Source organism: Podarcis cretensis, assembly GCF_951804945.1.
Source record: "Podarcis cretensis genome assembly, chromosome: 5".
Taxonomy (NCBI): Eukaryota; Metazoa; Chordata; class Lepidosauria; order Squamata; family Lacertidae; genus Podarcis; species Podarcis cretensis.
The window spans coordinates 55,438,741-55,461,030 of NC_137174.1; the positions used below are offsets into that span (position 1 = coordinate 55,438,741).

The following is a 22,290-nucleotide window of genomic DNA, read 5'->3' on the forward strand; positions in this document are numbered from 1 at the left end:
CGCTCTATAGGACACACCGGACCTTAGGACACACCGGACCATAGGAGGGGGAGAACAGGGGAAAAAATTTCTCCCCCTCTCTGCTCAGTGCCCCTTCAGCGAAGCGGCAGGAGAAACAGAGCCCCTTCCACTTTTCCTCCCACTTTGCTGAAGGGCCGCTGCGCAGAGAGGGAAAACTGTGTAGTGGATCTCCAGCGAAGCAAAGCCTGGAGAGCAAGAGGGTTCGGTGTGCACCGACCCCTCTCGCTCTCCAAGCTTCAGGTGGCTATCCGCAAGCCTTCTGAGTGCAGCAAGAACTCCCGCTATGCTCCGAAGGCTTGCGGATAGCTGCCTGAAACCCCCGGAGCGCAGCGTGAACTGCTGCTGCACTCCGGGGGTTTCAGGCAGCCTTGCCTCTGCTCCCGGAGCTTGCGGGGCTGGGAGCGGGGGAAGCCCGATCTTCCCCTGACCCCAGCCCCCACAACAGGTCGGGAAGCGGCAGTCCCTTCTCCCTCCTGGGGAAGAGCCCACAAGAGCCGCACGAAGCTTGTGTGCGGCTCTTGGGGGCTTTTTCTGCCTGCCTCCCCCCTGCATTCGCTCCATAGGACGCACAGACTTTTCCCCTTAGTTTTTAAGAGAGAAAAAGTGTCCTATGGAGCGAAAAATACGGTAAATGTTGTAGATCTATCTCTCCAAATTCTTAGGGAAGTTGCAGCATTCCATAGAAGCACAATGAGACATAATTATATAATCTGTACACAATCAGACATCTGGAAAGGGACATATTAAGGACTGAAATGATGCTAGTCTCTTTAGACAATCTGCTTCCTGAGATGACAACCCTAGAGTTGGTATGCAATTCTTCCAGCAAGGAAAAATAGTACATTTTTAGATAACTCAGTCCCACAATGACCCAGTGACAGATTTCTATGTAAAAAGCAGTCAGCTGTATTGACCCTTGTATCATTTCAGAAGGACGGCCAGTGGAATGGATGCAGACATAACTAATGTCACTCATGGGACTGTAGGTGGATACATATTCCTACACTCACTGCACTGGAACCAGCAATCTGGTTAGAAATACATCAGGCTTTGAATGCTGGATAACAACATGACATGAATGGAAGCTCTGGAGAGTTAGAAGGGTTAAACAGCGATGGAGAAAGCAGTAAGTGATTATTCCCATCAACCAACAAAAGTTTTCTGTATTCACCAAGCATAACTTCAAAAAAAGAAGGTGGCTTACAACATTCTGAAATTGCTAAATAAATTAAATAATGAGCAGCACAATAAAAATAAGTACCATAAAGACAGGGACAGAGACATAGCATATAAGAGCCGCTTAAAATGCAAGGGTTAGGAAACAAGACATCACTTACCATGCGTTTTAAGCCCCCTACCATGCACTGAAGAGACTGTGGGGTCCATGCTACTGGCCCCACCCCTCATGTTGTTTGGGTCAACTAGCTCTGCCTCTGCCGCCCATGCATTGAGGATGAACTTGCACAGAAGTGACTCTGACATGCTTCGAAGTCTCTGCTTGTAGGTTTCCCTGTGTTCCTGGAGCTTGTGCAAGAATCTAGGACACAGGGAAACCTATGCATACCCTCATGTCTAGGTACACAAGTTTACCTACTGGTGCCCCTTCTCAACTCATGGCATCCAATGGAACTAGTTAGCTTGTGTGACATCCAAAGGGGTGGGAAGAGACTGTCATGGCTCGCTGGCCCCCTCAATATGTGGAGCCCCTTTAATGTAATCACTTGCAGTGTCATATACAGGGAAGGTGTCATTCCAGGTGAAATGGTGGCCCCTTGTTCCTTGCTTCTTAACCCCACCCCCCACATACTGAAATGTGTCCTGTTCTCCAAAGGGGAGTTTTGCAAAGGTGCCTGCCCACCTTGGAGCTACAGTGCATTCTCATATCCTGCTGCACAGCACATGTGACAGAAAGAAGAACTGAGTGAAAGTAGTTACATTTAGAAAAGAAGTTAGGCAAGAATGTGCTCCATCCTATTTCCCCAGTTTGAGAGGGTTGAGGATGCTGAGTGAAACTCATCCATTCTGAGCACACATGGCTCTGTGGACAGGTATACCCACAACACACATTTTGATTTCTCGCATCTACACCTTGTAGGAATCTTCTGTCCTCCTCCTCCCCTTTCCCCTTAAAACGTCTTTGAAATCCAGGTTCTGAAAGTTCATCTTCAGACGGGTTTTCTGTAAATCACAGAGGAGCAGCAACATACCTTTTAAACTTGTAGATTAAAAAAACAGCCAAGCCCACGAAGACCACCGACAGCAGCATCAACATGGCTGAACTGCTGTGCCCAGCACCAGAGTCGACAAGAGGTGCTGGGAAATGAAAGAGCAACATGTTATGCGGAGAAGTCTTTAACTGCAGGGGGGGGCGTAAGAGGAGGCAAGCCATTCTCTTTCCTTTACTGCCTCCTCTTGTTTACTAGTACAGGCATGTGGCACATGCTGTGTGAGAAAAGACAACTCACATGGACAAGCAAAAAAATGACCCCCCCCTTTTAACACAAAGCTATAATTTCTAGACAGCACCATAATAAAAAGGAAGCTGCAGGCTGTGTGCAGACAAGCAGAGGGGAGAAGCCCTGCTCCACCTCACTGCTTCGGTCTGCTTTAGCCTCAGCTTTTTTCGTGGGTTTTGTTTAACAGTGAACCAATAAAAGCAAGTGGGAGGAGGCAGGGTTCAGTCTCTTGTGAAGCTTGTGGCTTTGAATTTAGATTGGGGAAGGTGGATGCAAACACTAGTAATAAATTCATTCATAATTCACCCACTGAATTATCACAGAGTCACCATGGTACATAGACTCAACAGCTTAATTTGCACATAACACTAAGCCGAAGTATGGCATAGCATGAATAAGCAAACATGCAGGTTCCCAGAGCAATTATTTGGGTTTTTTTATGCTTGTAAAGGCAAAGGACCCCTGGGCAGTTAAATCCGGTCAAAGGCGACTATGGGGTTGTGGCACTCTTCTCGCTTTCAGGCTGAGGGAGCTGGTGTTTGTCCACAGACAGCCTTCGGGGTCATGTGGCCAGCATGACTAAACTGCTTCTGGAGCAATGGAACACTGAGACAGTGCACAGAAACATTGTGTACCTTCCCACCGCAGTGGTACCTATTTAAAAACTTCCCTGAACAGGGCTGCCTTAAGATGTCTTCTGAATGTCAGGTAGTTGTTTATCGCTTTGACATCTGCAGGAAGGGCGTTCCACAGGGCGGGCGCCACTACCGAGAAGGCCCTCTGCCTGGTTCCCTGTAGCTTTACTTCTCGCAATGAGGGAACCGCCAGAAGGCCCTCGGTGCTGGACCTCAGCGTCCGGGCAGAATGATGGGGGTGGAGACGCTCCTTCAGGTATACTGGACCGAGGCCGTTTAGGGCTTTAAAGGTCAGCACCAACACTTTGAATTGTGCTCGGAAACGTACTGGGAGCCAATGTAGGTCTTTCAAGACCGGTGTTATATGGTCTCAGCGGCCGCCCCCAGTCACCAGTCTAGCTGCCGCATTCTGGATTAGTTGTAGTTTCCGAGTCACCTTCAAAGGTAGCCCCACGTAGAGTGCATTGCAGTAGTCCAAGCGGGAGATAACCAGAGCATGCACCACTCTGGCGAGACAGTCCGCAGGCAGATAGGGTCTCAGCCTACGTACCAGATGGAGCTGGTAAACAGCTGCCCTGGACACAGATTTGACCTGTGCCTCCATGGACAGCTGTGAGTCCAAAATGACTCCCAGGCTGCGCACCTGGTCCTTCAGGGGCACAGTTACCCCATTCAGGACCAGGGAATCCTCCACACCTGCCCGCCTCCTGTCCCCCCAAAACAGCACTTCTGTCTTGTCAGGATTCAACCTCAATCTGTTAGCCGCAATGCAACAATGTACACCTGTGCACCTTACCATCAGCAAACATATACCAATATTGCAAACTTGGAAGGGAACTCACAGAGAACTGATAAGATATCTGACCGGAATTATGAAGGAAATTGCCCTCCGCTTGGTTTGGCTTCCCTTGAACCAAGACATATTGAAGACTTCTCCAGCTAGAATTCTGGAAGTGATCTTCAAGTGTGGTGTCAAGGTCCATAGTCAGAAGGCAAACAATTACAATGTGATCTTTCTTTGGCTTTCTTCCTAGTACTAAGGCTAACTGCAAAGTGTTGCATTCTGTAGGGTTCCTTGCCAGCTTACCTAATGTTAGTTGAGTGACATACACAATGACTTCCACACCAGGCTTCAGCTCAAATTGGACCAGATTCTGATTCAAAGCATTGAAGAGGATTTCAACAGCCTGAGGAAACAATGAATTATCCATTAACAACAGCACTTCAGAAACTATAGGAAGAATCCCCACAGACACTTCCAATATACCAATGGAAAAGTCATTCTCTTGTTGTCAGACCTTGCATAGCAAAAAGAGCACAGTCCACACAGAAGATTTGAATAAATACCTTTTTTAAAGGGGAGAAACCCCTAAATGAGAGGGGAAATCCTCAGCCAGCCCACAGATGACAGAGCACATTCTGTGGTGATGGAACTGACTGTCATGGAGCAAAAAACTAGGACGAGAATAGCTGGAAACCTTACCTGAGCCATTCCACGCTGCAACATGTTGCTACAAATCCAATTTGTTTTTAAATTACTCCTACCATGCAATTCCCACCCCCACACAGAAATGTTTTCATAACCCCTAAGTTACTCATATTGGGCACAGCCAGGTATTAAAGTGGCATCTTGAAGGGCGAGAGGCAGACAATTTTCTGCTGGTTTAGTTTTGAATGAAAGTAAGTGTTATCAATCATATGAAGTATAACACAAAACTTTCAGCATCCTTCAGTGAGGGCCTTTTTTCCAGCCAGAACTAGCAGGAGCTCAGTTCCGGCACCTCTCAGGTGGGTGCCATTGCCATTATGAGAGAACAAGAGAGGCGTTCATGGTGAGTTCCGGCATCTCTTTTTCTAGAAAAATAACACTGCTATTTGTTCCCTTTTTTGCAAGGGTTCTCTGCCTGCTTTCCAACTGAAGTCCCTTACACCTCATTCCACAGTGTTTAGGCCGGTTCCTCAACCCTCTCTGGGCAGAATTTTTGGGAGTGTCTAAGGGACTGTAGAGGAAAGAAAGGGATGGGGAATTTGGAATTTCCCTTTTGCGAGCTTCCTTCCCCTTGTGGCTGTTAGGATCTAAGCCAATGTTGTTACCCTTTAACACTTATGACATACATCCAATTTCCCTGCAGAAACTTCTTTCCACATTCATATTGCCATTGCTGACTTGCAGGAAAAAACCTGTCTTGTAACCTTTCAAGGCAAGATCTACATTTATAAGGGAAAGAAATAGCCTTTCAAAATTCAAAGCTTAGCATCTGAAGAGTCTACATTCTAAATATTTAGTTAAAAGTGCGACTCAGCCATGTAGATTCCTTATTAAACCTCGCAATCTTGATAGTCTCAAGGCAAGTAACTAACTCCATCTGGGTGTATTAAAACATATTGAACATCTGCAAGTTCTCAAATAACTTGGTGTGATAAAAGGGATCCTGAGCAGTGTGCAGAAGTTATATAAGAACTAGTGCAGTGTAGAGGTTAAAGGCAGAAATCTCATCTGTGCAGTGTGCTGTAAACACACTGAGAGAAATAACAATAGCAGGGTTGGTGTAATGAATTCAGAACTTTTGTATGTGAATTAGGGCTGAACAAAATGTTCCCACCCACTTCCAATTCCTTACCAGCTTATCACGCAAAAACTAAGTCGTCATTTTGGAGGCAGTTTTGTCCTCCTGAAGCCCTGTGCACTATTCGCTCCATGCAACGCTTGGTAAGAATGCTGGTACATCACAGTATTGTCCCCAGGTCTCAGGCAAGGGAGGGGCAAATGAGAGTTTTGCTGTTGTTTCATCCAGTTTGCATGGGGGCGGGGGGAATCATTTAAAAAGAAAAGGCAAAATGGCAGCAGCAGCTTCTGCTTCTACTGCAAGGGACATTGGACACCTCCAAGCCCTTAAAAATAAATCACCCACCTACACTGAAATGGTGCCCATTTTGTCCCCCTATTTTGCACATTAAGTTTTCACCTGGAAAATTTCAGCATTACGGTGAACAATGAAAAGCACTCTGGAAGTGCTAAGGATTATTCCTGGTTATTGAGCTGACATCCACAGGCTATTTGGCAGACCATCAACAAGAGTAACTGGATTTTGCTGGAAAGTCTTTTTATACTTCCTGCTCCACACAAGGCCTCCAGAAGTGATACCGCTGATTTAATCACTAGTTAATTTCTGCATGGAAGCTTAAGCAAGCTTGTGCTATTGTTCATGACTCTAATCTCACCTTAATATCACAGCTGCTATTCATCACTGTAATTACCTATTTATTTAAGTAAATGGCTATTGAAACTTTCAGGTATAGTTTGTATGCAATATCCTAGCTGGGTTTATGGCTGAATACACTATCAATAGGGAGCTGTAACCAATCCTGCGTGTCTGAAAAATGTAATTGCATGATACATGTGTTTTCAAACATGGGTGTGGATCATTCATTATGTGGCATTAGGTGTCCCACTCAAGTCACTTCTAGGCTTTCAATATATGGATGAAAAAACAGCTCATCAAGGACTCAACATGCTCAGTAGGCACAGAGTTCTGGAGTAGAGGGGATGGGTTGGAGTGGTAGGAACCCAGAACACTCTCTGCTGCAACAATTTGTTGCAGGGTCCCACGGGTAGAATCATGGTTTATTTATTTATTTATTTATTTAAAATATTTATATGCCACCCCATGATTATGTTCACAGAGTGATTAAGACAAAGATATAAACAGATTAAAATACATAAATTAATCATTAAAACAAAAAGCAACTCAACTGAAATGGTTTTAAACGAATTAAAAGTTCTGTGGCAATAATAATAATAAAAGGCTTTCCTTCACCTGGCACCAAAATGACTTCAGTGAAAGTACCAGGTGAGTCTCTCTGGGGAAAGTGTTGCATAGCAAGGGGGCTGTCATTGAAAAGGCCCCCCTTGCCAGAAGCCACCCACTATACCTCACCTGGCTGGGTACCTGGAAAAGGATATTTTAAGTTCCAGGTAAGTGCATATAGGGACGGGCAGACAGGAGACAGATACCCTGACTGAAAGCTATGAAGGACTTTCAAGGTCAAAACGGACACTTTGAACTGAGCCCAGAAATAGTGTGGCAAAGTCGCTGGCATGATATGCTTGTACCATCTAGAAGCCTGAAATTTGGATGGGTGAACTGCTGTTAGAGTGACCAAATGCAAAGCAGAATACAGCTGCTATACTTTTAGGTGCTTTGTAGAAGGGCACATTTTGTCAGATCGAAACTTATTGTACAGAGATTAGGAAAGCTGCATCTGCTGAAATTCTATATTCTAAACACCTATTAAAAATACAATGTCCTCCACTGAATCTGGTTACTCTAATTATAGTAATTGCCTGGTACTGACAGATAATATTGATGGAATGAGCATGCCAGAAATCTGTAGGAACAGTGAAAATCAATGGGATGCAGTTCTCCTTGGATATCAAATGTATCAAAAGGACGAAGGAGCTGCTTATTTCAAATAAGGCGTTAAGCCCAATATATTTATATATATGGGTGACACCAAAATGCTAAAAGAATTCAGCAAGGCAGCTTAAGTAACAGGTGTTTACAGCTACCTTCATGCTTATTGAGTAAATGTTAAAGGCAATATTGCAAGGTCCTAATGCTTCCCTTTGAAGCTCTAAATGGTTTCAAGCTCAAATACCCCTAAGTGGCTTGCCAGATGGGCAGAGCTGCAGAACGTTGCTGCAGTTCACTGGGACGGAGGGGAGATGAGCAAGGCAAGGGAGATGCCTGCATAGTGCAGGTTCGCCATGGGGAGTGATGTATTGGCTCTGGCATTGCACCCTCACAGCACCAACATCCCAGCTGCCTTGCCTAGGTAACTAGCTAAAACCATATTCCAGAATGCGACAGGTGGGTGGGTTTCTGTGCTGGTCCTAATAGGTTGGAGATATATTATGAAGCACATGCCACCTGGTCAAGTACACTTCTGTACCCTGACCAGTAGAAGAGGTCCCATATTTTACTTTCCTTGGAAAGGGAGCAGGGAGGCAAATTCATCCCAGGACAGGCTGGAAGAACATACTTCTATTACTGTATTTTATTCTGGCACGACTAGTTTAGTCATGCCCATTGTTCAATGCTCCATAAGGATTAAAATGTTTCTAATGAAGAAATAATAAATAAAATGCATATATCTAATAAAGAGCTGTGCCTTAGGAAAGTTAGTCACACAGCTGCCAAGGAGAGAGGTAAGTTTTCGTTTCCTTGTAAGTGTGGTTGCGATTGGATGCAGTAGGTAGGCCTTGTTCAATTGCTTGGAAACAGTGGCCACGACCCTATCGAATCCAGCATATAGGCAAGTAGAAAACTGTCATGTCCATCCACCTCCTATAAATTTCAATATCATTTTTTTTAATAAAAAAAAGTTCAAAGGTAGCTGAACAATATTAATAGGAGGTCAAATCCAGTCAGACAACTCTGAAGCTTCAAATGATATATGTCTACAAGTTCAACAAAGTACTCCATGAGAGGAATTCAACATAGCCCTGTAAACCTCCCTGTGATGCTTTGAAGAAGGGTGGGATATAAATAAGAAGATGATAAATAACAGCACTAAGAAGGCTGTTCCATCGGCGCGAGCATTTCAACTGATAGAACTATCTCCACTCTCTTCCTCCACATGTCATTTCTCCCAATCCCCTGAGCCAATCTGGAGAGACACAGGGGGCATGCAAGGGAAGGAGAGAGGTTGAAAAGCCCCATTGCACTTGCAGAAGACCTCACACTTGCTTTTGCTAGCGGAACTCATTAGTTGAATCTGATAGAGGCAGATTTAGGCGAGCATGACTGGTTCGGTCGCACTAGGCATGGAGCCTTGTGGGTGTCGCAACTAGGAGGTACAATGGACAGCAAGATGTGGGAAAGGGGATTTTGGTGCTGCTGAAACCGGAGACCCCAAGGTCCACCACTGAATCTGGTCCCATATTTCATCCTCTATTTAAATCTCTAAAACAGTCAATTCCTAGGATTGCGCAGAGATCAATATTTACAACAACTTGAGGAAATCAGCATTAGTGTGGTAATTTGCCACAAACCACAATCTTAATAGCTGGAATGCATGAGAAACGAGAAGCACTCTCCTTACCAGCTCCAGGTCACCTTCACTGCCTTTCCTTCTCTCAGAGGTGTTTTGATGGGGCAGGATGAAAAGCTCTGCAGAGGTGGGCAAACCATGGAACACGGCCACCAAAACTTGCTCTTCAGGGATGCCAGTCACCTAAAGAAGAGGACCAGAAGGAGGATTAGTAGTAATCATAAGGGTACTCTTTGTTCAGCTTCTTGTATGGGTTCTAATATGAAAAGAGAAGATGAGAAAGCATTGGGTTCTTCTATACATGAGATACCAATGGTTTTGCAAGACCAAACCATACTTCTCAACAACCCCATAAAAATAAAAGTTGTGGTCATATCTTGCTACTGAGAAGATAGGTCAGAATATACTGGTAGATCTTGGATGATATGAAGTACATCAGCAAGATGTTCTGACTCCCTAAATTATACTGCCAAAATGTAAAAGTGGTGTGGAGGGAGAGAGACAGTTGCTCCATTCAAGTATACCACTCAAAATACATTTCTAACCTCAGATTTGCAACAGCAATCATGCATGATAACATTCAAGAATCCAAAAAAATCAGCTGCATTATTATAGCATACAGGTATATACATTTTGGAATGCCAGCTTTTCGCTGTTTGATCCTAAATAGGCTGCACAGTATGTTGTCCTAAAGGTAACATCAATGTAACATGAATACTAATACTGTCGTATACAATTTATTGTATATTTCAATTGCATAAATAGTAATCAAGCCACATTATTTCCCCCCAGCTATAGATAGCTGCTAATAAAACTTCAAATGCAAAAAACATTTTGCATTGGGCTAGAATAGACCATTGGGCTAGAACAGGCCTCACGGAACGGATTAATTTCGTCTTGCGAGGCACCACTGTATACAATATATATTAAAAATAAAATGCCCTTCCAAAAGAGAAAAGCAGTTTGTGCATATGTGTGCAACTCTCACACAGTACAACTCAACTATTGTTTCTCAAATGAAAGCAACAGGACATGGTTCTAGAAATAAATAAAAAGATGGAATCAAAAGAATAGTCTCTCTTAAGCTCTCATTGTGTCCCAGGGATCCAAAGAGATGTTGATCTCAAAGAAGTGAAAAATGAACTGCAAAGGTCATGGACAATCATATACTTACTGGAATCATGAGAAATTCCTATATCCATATAATGACAATAATAATGATCTGCACACCTCCAGACACCCCAGTTGCTGGGTGGATGAATGCGATTAAATACTGCAAAACATTTGTTATGATAGGAAGAGGATGATTTTTTTGTAAGTCCCTTGTTCAGGGAACAAACTGAATTCAGTTGCATTTCCTTGAAGGGTTTTGCTGGTGTTCTGGAAAGTGTTGAAAAATATTTACAAAGTCCTATTACAGTGCTTGGCTTTAGATAAAAATGCAATGGCTGCTAATGCTGCTAATTGTGAACAATAGCCTCCCTTTTCTGAATTACCCTGCAATAGATTACTTGGAATGTAAGAAAATCACCCTTATTATTAATTGGTCTGCTTGTGAGTACTTACTTGCACCAAGGCTCTCTTGATGACTCTGCCAATATCCTCTCTCCATTCAGGTATGTCTGGATTGTGATAATCCAAATTGGGAGAGAATGATAATAACTGAGACTGGAAATATTCTGCAGAGAAGAGAATCACAGTCAAACTCCATTGTAATCCTGCCAGCCAGCCAGCTGTTTAAGCTGAGATGGTTAAGGTGCATCACTTTCTATGTTAGACAAGAAAGATCTATTTTACAGCTTAAGGCTGGTAGAGCCAAAACACATGTTCCCAGAAATGCAAAATCCACCAGACATTCGGAATACCAGCTATCTTTTCTGCTCCTTAAATCTATAGGAAGAATACTTATTCTTGTCCTGCTCCCAAACTAATTTTTAAAAATTACTTTTCAGATGCTGAAAATATTCATTTTCTGGACCTCAGACTCACTGTGTCAAACAGCAGCTCTAAAATGTGAAGTTTCATACACCTACCTACCTAACAAAAATGTATGTCTAGAAGTAAAGTTAAAGCTCACCTCTGACTTTCCCAAATGATTGAATACTTAAGTATAGCTGAGTGGAGCAGAAAGGTTCCCTCTAGGGTAAGAATGGCTTAAATTTGAACCCATAACTTTTAGGAACATAAGAAAAATCTAAACACTTGGTTATACTACTGTGGTGGTGACGAATATTATACATAAGCTTGGTCCCAAACCCAGGGGAACAATACTTAAACAATAACTTCCCATTTAAAAGTTGAAACAATACTATAAAAACTGTTCATTTTGCACTGAAATGTCCAAAGTGAAGAGTGAGATGAAAAAGATTGGGGAAGGGGAGAATAGTACAGTACCATATAAATTATATATACTAATATACTAGTAAGAGAGTAAAATAAAGGAAGGGAGACAAAATACTAGATTATTTTTTTTTAATCAACCACTTTTTATCCCATCCCAGGGCACTTTGTAGGAGAAATTGGCTTGTTCTTATATTATACTTGGCATGCATTGTGCTCCACTGAACAAATCCTTACTGCAAATCTTCTGTTTTCCAAAAGCAGGAATTATCTGTTTGTTAGCCCCATGTGCAGCCATGAGTAGTTATGCATAAAAAATCAGATACCAATTGAGCTAATGACAGGCGAATCAGGATACTGCAATTCATGAGGCACTAGGAAATTACTTCCTAATTAACTGACTGCAGGAGAGCAAGGGAAATTTCAATGGCAGCCAAGTTTATAGATTCACAGAGCTGGACCTCTTCTCTGACCCATCACAGAATGCCTTCTTGGCATTAGTAGAGTGAGTAAGAAGGAGTCTGAGAGCCTTGCCACCCATATTTCCCAGTGGTCCTGCTCTGTCTCCTCAGCCTCTGTCCCCATCACTCTTTCATTCTCCTACTTGAATTATATGTTCCTTGCCTGCCTCAACTATCTTAATGTAGTTGACCTGATCTACTGTCACAATGGAGCTTTAGAAGCAAGGTCTTGATGCCATTAGCTTAGATGTCATAAGAGAGCCTGGGTAATTGAAACCAGGGATGATGAATGCTTGTGGAGGGGGCAGGGGAGGTAATAGGAGGCCTCAGAAATTTTATGTCAAAGTCCTCAAGCAGTAGATGGACAGAATACACTTGTCAATTGTGTATGTAGTAAAAGGAAGTCCCCACCCTGCACTCAGCTCTCACCTGTGGCTCCTAGAAGCTGTTAGCATGGGACATTGGCCACACCCTGGGAAATAGCTTTGAATGGCCAACTAAACAACGTGAGGGTAGCTGATGGGTCTCGAACGCTTGGTGAGTTAGGGACAGGCTCTGATGGATTGAGTGGATAAGACCAATAGTGGGTCCAACAGTCAAGAAGGTGGTTACTGCATGTGCTGTAGAGGGGAATGAGGAGCAAATGGGGCTTGTCAACCTGGGAAGGTCGCCCATCTAGGAGAAGGAAGACCTCAACTGCCTTGTGGATATACGTACCCATTCATGGGAAATGCTGAGAAAAAAATCATACCTCCTGCCTTCCAGGACATGTTCAGGAGAAGAAAAGGATAAGGAGTAAGCCCTACACAAATCAAGAGTGTAGTCCCTAAGATGGTTAGATGGTGTCTTGCACACCTCCTTCTATCAACTCCTGCAGCCAAGCTGGTGCCAAATGTATTGTGAGGCTGAGAGTGGGGTCTTATTGTCAGGGTAGTCCAGAACCTCAATGCACACTGCCCAGGCTTGTGTCCTGCATAGGTCACTTCAGTGCTGCTATTGCAGCAAAAACAATGTGGGAGGCAGCAGTTAGGAGTTAGTCTCTGCAACCACAGTAGATGCTGTGATGCCACAGCAGGTGCTGCGATTCTCCATTGGTTTGGCTTCACCCCCCAGAGGTGCACTCCATTATCTCTCAAGAATGCCAACAACAAAAGGCAGTAACTCCTGCAGGTTTTTAGGCATCGTGTTTATCCTTCATTCTAGGCTCCTTTAAGACCTAAGTATCAAAGGATTTAAGGAGGATTGTTATGTCTTAAAGGAACCTAGAATGAAGCCTACAGCAGTTATCTTTGACTGCATGCAGAATCCCAAGTGTTTTCTGTCCACTGTTAAACTCTGTGGTGGGGTTGGTGAAGTGGGGGACAGAATTGGAAGAGGAGCCAGAAACAGTTGCTGGGGGGGGGTGTATCTCTTGAATTAGTCTGTGTCTGCTTACCATGTACAGCAATGTTCTTGGTGTCCTGGATGAGGACACTGCCAGCTGAGACCTGCACTGTGATGGTATTCCTTCCTTCCGTAGTAAAAGTGTAAGAGATGCTGCTGTCCAAGGTGATGAATGGCTGTAAAAGTCATATGCATTCATAGTTAATTTAGTATTCTATTCCATGAATCACAGGGGTCACACAAACAAAAATATGGATTTGAATGCATCAGTTTAGTTTGTATATATGAGTGGGGAAAGAGTCACCAACTAGCTCCTAGGAATGTGTGGCTCCTCTAAAGTGGGGCAAATTTGTAACACTCCTGAGAAGAATCCTCCAGGGGCTTCTCCCAGGGAATGACTTCTTGTAGGCATGAGGGCTGCTTAGCCCAATCAAGAAGGGGCAGGGGCTAGACTTATTAAGCTTTCTTTCTTTCTTTCTTTCTTTCCTATTCCAGTGTTTTACCTCCCTTTACATGCACACCTTGGTGAATGCTAGACAGTGAGGCCATAGTGTGCCTGTCAGGTTCACATGCCCAAGGTTGATGTAGCCAAGAGGGAGAATTTCATTTGGGTCTTTTGCTCCAATTACCATGAGTTGTGGCTGTAAACATGCCCAGGAGATGGGAGTGTGGTGATCCAGTCCCTCCTAATACCATACATTTTGCATATTGAGTCCTCTTTATGGGTGTGATGGCATGAGTCAGTCATTCAACAAAACAAATCTAGCTTGGGTGCTGACTTTTAGCAGGAATCAAGTACCCCAGTAAATTGTTATTCCCTCTCTTCTGCATCTCAAATAAAGCCCTAGCCATGGTTAAAGGAAACCTATCAATAATACAGCTGTTGTTAACCTGCATACAGTCGTATGTTGATGGTCCTTCTATGTCTGCTTGGAGCATGCTATTGGACTGGTAGCTACCTATGCCAGGGGAGAAATTCAGGGTGTCTGTGATGAAAAGAGGTGAAGAGATGCCATTGCTTCCTGCAAGAATGAGATTTCCAAATACATATTTTGAAGAGTGAGACTGCTGCTCATTGCCACCTACTCTCATTTTCCCACTCCAATCTGATGTTCCTGTTCTCTATGTGTATGACTGCTGTTAGCAACAGGGTACAGAACCAGGGCCGGGGTACAGGCCTGGAGTATTGCCATGGTGTCTCATCTACAAGGCCTGGTCCTGTTTTGGAATAAAATAGTTTGCCATTATCTGTTTACCATCTGAACTTTGATTGTGTTTAAAGCCATGCACCTTTTTAGCCTGTGATTATTTGGAGGTTATTGTGCCCCTCCCAAGTTTCTTTCACTCTCTTATCCCTGCAAGTCTTGGCATAATTTTTTTGAGATGAGGTCATTCTTTTATGCTCAAATTCTACATAAATTCTACATAAACCCTTTGCAGGGTTACAACCCACTCTGGGGACTTTAGCAGTGCTTTCCAAGTCAAGAAATATATAAGAAGCCAGTTTTGTTTTAAAAATTGCCTCCCTTTTATGGTGTATGTCCTATTAGATCATGGCTGATTTCACCCCCATCACAGAGTTTTAACATTCAGGTAGCTCCTTAGATTTAATTCATGCACTGAGGTCTGGGAACTAACTCTAAATTAAATCAAGGAGTTTAAGGTTCATTTGCTCAAAACCTATTAGACAGCCAGACACATTTATTAAACTGGACCTGTGTTAATCCAAGCAAATTGGCCTTTAGGTATATTGCTAAAGCAGTGGACCAGCAATTCACTACAATAGCTCTATCTAGAAAAAGAAATTAAGGCTCGTCTAGGGGGGTACCTTTCCCTTTTTAGGATGTGTATAAAATGGAGCTGTATATTGCAGTGGTACCTTTAAAGCAGGAGGCTACAGTGAAGCAATGAGGCTACAAATAGCCTAAATTGCCATCTCTGTCTGCATCACTCCTCCCATGGGTTAAAGGCATCAGAATCTGGCTATTCTACAAAAATCAAAGTCAGTTTATACTGCACAGTGTCTTCAGTTAACGTCCTAACTGGCAGTGCAATGAAGTATTTGCCTGATTCCTGCCATCACACTGCCAATTTGCTGTTTTAATGTGATAAATCTGTTCAGGAAAAATTACTTCTCATGCAGTGAAAAATCAATCTGGCTGTGCCACATGGCAAGTTGTAATGCAAAATCAAGAATGCTGTTTGGCCACAACTGGTTTTCAGACATGTGGAGTGGCTATCGTATTTACAGCAGAACTTGAACAGAATCAATTTTATCCCAAGCTTGAGTCTGAGATCCCCCCAACCAAGCTCTCACCTATCTGTGGTACCAATCTCATTCTATCACTGTACTCAGCAATATGGTGGTTCCACTGTGGAATGCCAGGTTGGTTCATAATAAAATCATGCTGATCCATCATGCTGACTGTCAATGAGCAGGCTGACCTGGTGTGTACTACCAAGACCTGGGTAGGGGAAATGGGTGGGTCAGTTCTGACTAAACTCTGCCCACCAGGGTACACGGTGCAATATTAGCCCAGACTGGAGGGGCAGGAAGGAGGTGCTGCTGTAGTCTATAGGAATTTTACTTCCTACCACTGGAAAATCCCTCTGTCTTGGAGAGGGAATGGAGGGTCTGCATCTGGTGTTGGGCCAGAGGTGCAGCCTAGGGATGCTATCGGCGCACTGCCCACCCTGCCGCTCATCATAAGTGCTTTTTTCCAGCTCCAACAGCAACATCAACCACCCTAACAGATTAATGCCTACTATAAAAGCAGCAGCAGTATCCACCAACCATTATCCGTGAATTACAGGTCATGCTTTTGTTTGGATCAGTCTGAATATTAAAACTGCAAAAGACTCGCCTGGTGACTTAAATAATAGGATTATTATGGGGCTACATCAGCAAAGTCCTGCAATCAAGCTCTCCAAAGAGCAATGCTGGGGAACTGGGAAACGTTGCACATCATGTTGAGAAAGTATTTTGCTTTTGTTTAAACAAGAACATTGCAGAATGTGTGTCATGCTGTTGTTTTTAACCCATCAAATTTGAAAAGCTTTAGTGTAGATTTTTAGACTTTGTGGCTACAGATCAGTACTCCTGTGAAGAGTTCTAGGATTGCTCCCAAGCCTCGTGGGCTTGTGGTGCTCAAGGAAACAATCCCTAGAGTTCTTTGTTCCCGCAGAGTGCATCAATAGAGGTCAGAGAGTAATAACAACTCAGAACAGTGGAACCCCCCAGAGAGAATAAAGGCAGAAGGGCCCTGGAAGAACAGCAGTTTTGTAGCTGTTTTTAGCTCCCTTCCTTGTGAATCAGTGGAAAATATCAGTAAATCCTCAGACTATCAGAATGGCAGCTTAGCATTGCTTAGTATTCTGTTCCGGCCTTCCCATGATTATTGCCATTTTGCAAAGCCAAATACTATTACCAGCTTTAAGCTGCCCCTTATTTTGGTGCCATTTTGCATCTGCAGCTTAAAGGGCTTTAAGTTTGTGAGTGCACCCAGGAATCAGAGGCATAAGCATAGATAAGATTTAAATTGCAGGTACAAAAATGCAACTACAATTACTCTCATTTGCAAATTCCAAGTGTAGATATCTCAGTATGTGAGAGAAACTACAATGTTTTGTTCTTTAAAAAGGGGGGGGGGACCACCACTATTTTAGGTTCCAAATAGTTTCCAACCTAGCAAGTCAAAGTCAAATAGATGTCTTCTCTGACTAAATGCCTGCTAATGGCACTATGTGATGATGCTTCCTGGGGAGGTATGTGCCAAGCACACTCACAACTAAAATGACTGGGGACCTTTCCTATGTCCCACTCTTGCCCTAGGGTACAACATGATCTGATTCTGGCAAGTGGGGTTTAGATCCCCTAGGTGCATACTAGGGCACAAATGAGTTTCACACTGGACAATCGGTCAAGTTTGCAGGGCTCCATTCCTGCCCCACATGAATTCAGAATACATCTTAGTAGCAAATAAGCTCTATTGAAGGAAAGCTCATTCACCAATACTGATCTTCTCATTGTTAGGAACTGCTGATACATTTGTGAGGAGCTGCTGAATATAGTTTGAAACCCACAGTCTTTCAAGTGAGACATGAAATCCCAGTTTGTGGCTAAGCAATTGTACCAAGAAAATATTTTATCTCCCAGTTAAACATCTAAATTAAGCAATCACTAGAACATTCCCCCCACAAATATTTATACAGAGTGCTTAGTATCAGAATAATTTTTATCGGTGTGGCTCTATGGAATAGGTGACTGATTGTGACTGAGCATTCAACAGCACTTTCGCTGTTCAGTTTCTCTGAAATGTCCCCAAAGGCACAAACAGCATGGACAGCCTAAGAGAGTGCTGCTTACAATCTTAGCTTGAATTCACAGATGCCAAAAATTATTCAGTCCCCATTGGATTTAAAACACTGTGTGAGATTCTAAAATTACAAGTGTGTTCTGACATTCATATTGGAAATGATGCTTATTTGATCACCAGTGGTTTTTAAATGCTGAGCAGAAAGCCCACCATTATCCAGTAGATATAGTGGTGTATAATTTTGAATTCTAGTAACAACAATAGCTTCTGCACACAATGTTCCAATAATAACCAACTGCATATTGTCAGAACTCATGCAAACAACAAGGGGTGGTACAAAAGCAGAGAGAAAGAGAGAGATCGAGAGAGGGGCAGTGGCAAAGTTTAGAAAACAAAGAAGCTTTTTTTCAACAGCAAGGAAAAATTACCGGTACCTTGCTTTTACCGTGGCTTCAAATAAGGTGGAGCTTTCCACATATAAAATCAAAACATCACACGATTCAAATATGAATCCTTTCAAAGAAAATAAACAAGGTTTTATTTTTATTTTTTCATTTTTAAAAAGTCTCAAACCTTTGTGTTGTTGCCGAACCACCAGAAGTATGTGAGGGTACCCGACTGATTGGGCCAAACCACAGCTGTGATATTTACTTCCTTATTCCTGATGGCCACAAAGGGGACCCTCAAATCGACACGCTCTACTGGACCTGTGGAAAGGAAACACAGTGAGATGCATTAGAAATTCCTTCTGTGCAATTCTAATTTGTGCAAAGTGTGAAAATTTTAAAGCGGCTAAATGCAAAAATGCCTTTTAAAAAACGTAATACACTTGTAGCAACCAAAGGTTGGTGTATAACAGTATATACAATTCCGCCTGTTGTACTGACAACGAAATGTGCAATGACTCCAATTCTTTTCTTCTTTTTAAAATTTAACTTGTCCCTGGCTTTGCTAACCAGTCATAATAGGGTTAAAGCTCACCATAATATCCGAGTCAGCTATGGAAAGTACTTAACCTTGCCTTCACTGATAGCAGTGATGTTCTACAAGTATGATCTGTGATGGCAATTTCACATGTGCATTCTGGGCAGAGTGATAATTGCAGGCAGTAAACATGGGGTAATTATTCAGAGTAGATCCACTGGGAGAAATTCAATGCTGCGCTCGTCTCATTGTCACTTCAGTGCAAGAGTCTCTGTTTACAGATGAAACAATCTCCCTCTCCTCCCCTTACTTGTTGTTTTGGGGTTTCTCCTGACTTTCTTGAGCAGGTCTGGGGGAGGCATGGAGGACATGAGAAAGCTCCACTGAGCTAGCAGGAGCCCTTGTGATGGCTTCCACTAGCGTTTTGCGTTAGTTGAATCCCACCCACTGAAATGAATGAACATTAGGTCCATTAATTTCAATAGGTCTACTGGGAGTACAGCTTAGTTGAATACTGCCCATAGTTGCTTGTGAATAACCCTTCAGTCTGTTGTATTTCCTTACATTTTTAGTCAGCTGTATTTCCTTACATTTTCAGTCTGCTGTATTTCCTTACATTTTAAAACTGTATGCCATCTTTCTAAGTTATTGTACTAAAGCTAGTTTACAAACTACAGAACTGTCAAAATACACAGCATAAACCACATGGTCATCTTAAATAAATCCAAATATAGCTAAAACTTAATTAGCAAAATTCAAGAATCCAGTGTGCAATGTATCCTCTAGCAACTATCCATTAGTAGTTTGGTTACATGATCCTTATGGTTCATTTAACTTACTTGTCAAAAGGTAAAATCTATGGGTAGAATCTGTTTCTATATTCTACTTGGGTGCAGAAATAAAAGTTTAAATATATGCACATGCCCTTTGAACTGTGAAGGATACATGCATGTAAGATTCAGGGATGTTTCTTTGAAATCCTTGGAATTAGGGTCCCATTCCATTTCCCAGTTACTGCATCTGAGACATATTTGAAAGGGATACACACTGAATATTGTACATGATTACTTTTCAGAATAGGCATGGAACATAAGAATTTGTGCTCATATTTTCCTTCTTACAAAGTACCTGAAATATTCTGGGAAATATTCTAGAGAAAAGAGTGCTTTTTTATACAAAACAAAGCCCAAGCACATATGAAGTCGCAGATGTTATGAAAACAGAAGCTAGACTGGTAGGTGAAATGGTTTGATTTAAAGTTAACCAAGTTACTACAATGCCCTCAGAGCAAAACAGCAGACTGATAGTTAAGCTTTCATTTCAAGAAATTAGGCATTTAGGTTGTCACCAAGAGTGGACAAAAAAAGAAGAAGTTACAAACAGATGGGAAAATCTGAAGTTTCAAACTGAAACTTTAGTTTTTCTCTCCATCTGGTTTTCCCCCATTGTTTTCGTTAGCAAGCGTGTATGGAACTGAATGATAATTTGTCATTGTTCTGCAGTGGGCATGCTCAAAATAACTGATCATTTCTTGAGCCTGCTCAGATATTACAGTCAGGTAAACTGCTCTAATTACAAGCAGGTGGGAGATCTCACCGTAAATCAATTTATTCTCTAGGCCAGTTCTAATATATTGTTTTGCATCCATAAGATGACTTTCTGAAAGATTCTTCAGTGCATACACATTAAAACCCATACATCACAATGCAGACACCAATCTGAAAAAAACATTTATCTACACATGCACGCATGGACACAATAAGAGCCTGAATGAACCAATGGAAATGCATATGCAGGGGATGTTTCCAAGTCCTTAAAAAGTTTGTGGACAGGCCCATTACACAGATTTGCATAACATTTGCATCTGCTCATTTATAAGTTAGCAGATTTAGGCCAATTTTCATAGGGAAAGCTGTCCTGTAAGCAAATTTACCATTTTTAAAGTGATTTTTTTAAAAAACAGGGGAAAGAAAGTTTTGGAATCGATTGCAAAAGATCTAGGACTCAGGCCCACTCGGCCACCCCCTTAACACTCCTGCTGGTGAACGCTCAAGGTCCAATATGTTCTGTCAGTATGAGTTTAAGAGAGTTTGCATAAAATATTTTTCTTCCATGGATATTTAACACAAGAGAGGCTTAATTATGCGTATCTGACACTGTAATCATGAACCTTATTCTTTGCACAGTCTCCGTGGGATCTCATGATAATTAGTCCTGGCTGAGAAAGGTAACCATGAAACATAATAAGATACTTCTATATACGGTCCTAGTGGAAAGGGCTTGATCTTTTGCACACATTCCACGTGAGTGCATGCAAAATGTTTGTGCAATGCAAAGCACCCACTAGCATAACCAAGATTTGAAGGGCACAAAACCTGATATGAATGGCATCATTTCTCTGCCAGGGATACTGGGACTTTAAATAATACCTTCATTCTAGCAGGGAAATTGAACTTGTAAATACCTATCCCACTTCATCACTACCCCAATAAGTAGTAGTAGTAGTAGTTATTTATTAAATTTCTAGACCACATGTCATTTGAAGACCAGAGAGTGGTTGACAATATAGAAACACCAAAATATATTCCATAATAGGAAACAAAAACAATACCCTTTAACCCCACCCTCCACCCCTGTTTGAAAGGCCATGGATTGTTTAGATAGCCAAAGGCCTGGGGGAAGAGGAATGTTTTTGCCTGCCTAAAGATATGTAACGAAGGCACCAGGTGAGCTTCCCTGGGGAGCATTTCACATGCAGGGAGCCACCACAGAAAAGGCCCATTCTCATGTTGCCACCCTCCAGATTTCATGAGGAGGTGGCACATGAAGAAGAGCCTCACTCTTGAGCATCAATTTCTCCATGCAACCTAATTCAATCATCCTTAGCAGGAATATTAGACTTGTGCAGTTGAAGCACAGCTCAGTCTTATGATTCTCAGTTGGTTACGATGAATAGGCAGAGGTGGTAGAAATCTTACATTTCTTGCTGACAGTATTGAAGAAGGAACCATAAAGACTATAAGGTACTTTAAGACATGCAGATGAAGGGTGATGTTTGAGCAATTCATTAATGCATTTGGTTTCCATAATCTTTACAGCAGCCTTCTGCTATTTGACTACAACCCACATATTTCCCAACCATTGGTCATGCTGACTGGAGGCGATGTGAACAGGGATCCATTTAACTCAGTATGATCTACCCAGGGCAGCCAATGTAATGGCTTCCAGAAGTTGTTGGATTACAGCTTTCATCATACTTGACAAATGGCCACGAGTCCAACAAGATATGGACTTTAAATGTTCAGTGCAAATGAAGCCTTTCTCTCTAAAACTAATTGGAGAATTCTGTATAAGAAGAGCAAAAAACTCAGTTTCACAATCTTCCTTTGTGACATTATCACCCAAAAAATATATCAGAACTTGATCCCAACTGTTTCTTGTAAAAGGCTGACATCATTGTTCCCTGTAACTTTTTGCCTGCCAACCTTCAGTGCAGAGAATCTGCCAGACTTCTTTTTAATGTCCTACTCCTCTGATCCTTCCTTCTACCCTCAATCAGTAGAAACTCATGGTAGCATCTTTCATTGCTGGCATGCTTCAGGTGAAGTGCAAATGAACAGCTGAATCAATCATATTTCAAATACATGGTTTGCACTCTGAAACGTCAAACTCTGAAATGTGAGTGGCCTATGGTTACTAC

The 22,290-nt window shown here is 42.4% G+C and overlaps 1 protein-coding gene across 2 annotated transcripts in view; it reads right to left on the bottom strand.

Annotated features, from left to right (window-relative positions):
• SORCS3 (sortilin related VPS10 domain containing receptor 3) overlaps nt 1–22,290 on the bottom strand; it is a 418,783-nt gene that overhangs the window by 14,362 nt on the left and 382,131 nt on the right. For both annotated transcript variants that reach the window (XR_013838924.1, XM_079976042.1), the window contains exons 20-25: nt 18,240–18,373; nt 13,403–13,526; nt 10,733–10,845; nt 9,218–9,349; nt 4,200–4,299; nt 2,229–2,334 (exon numbers count right to left, since the gene is read on the bottom strand). Coding sequence is in view for 1 of the 2 variants with exons in the window: in XM_079976042.1 (XP_079832168.1) it covers nt 2,229–2,334; nt 4,200–4,299; nt 9,218–9,349; nt 10,733–10,845; nt 13,403–13,526; nt 18,240–18,373 (709 nt within the window). In the remaining variant the exon portion in view is untranslated. The remainder of the gene's footprint in view (nt 1–2,228; nt 2,335–4,199; nt 4,300–9,217; nt 9,350–10,732; nt 10,846–13,402; nt 13,527–18,239; nt 18,374–22,290) is intronic.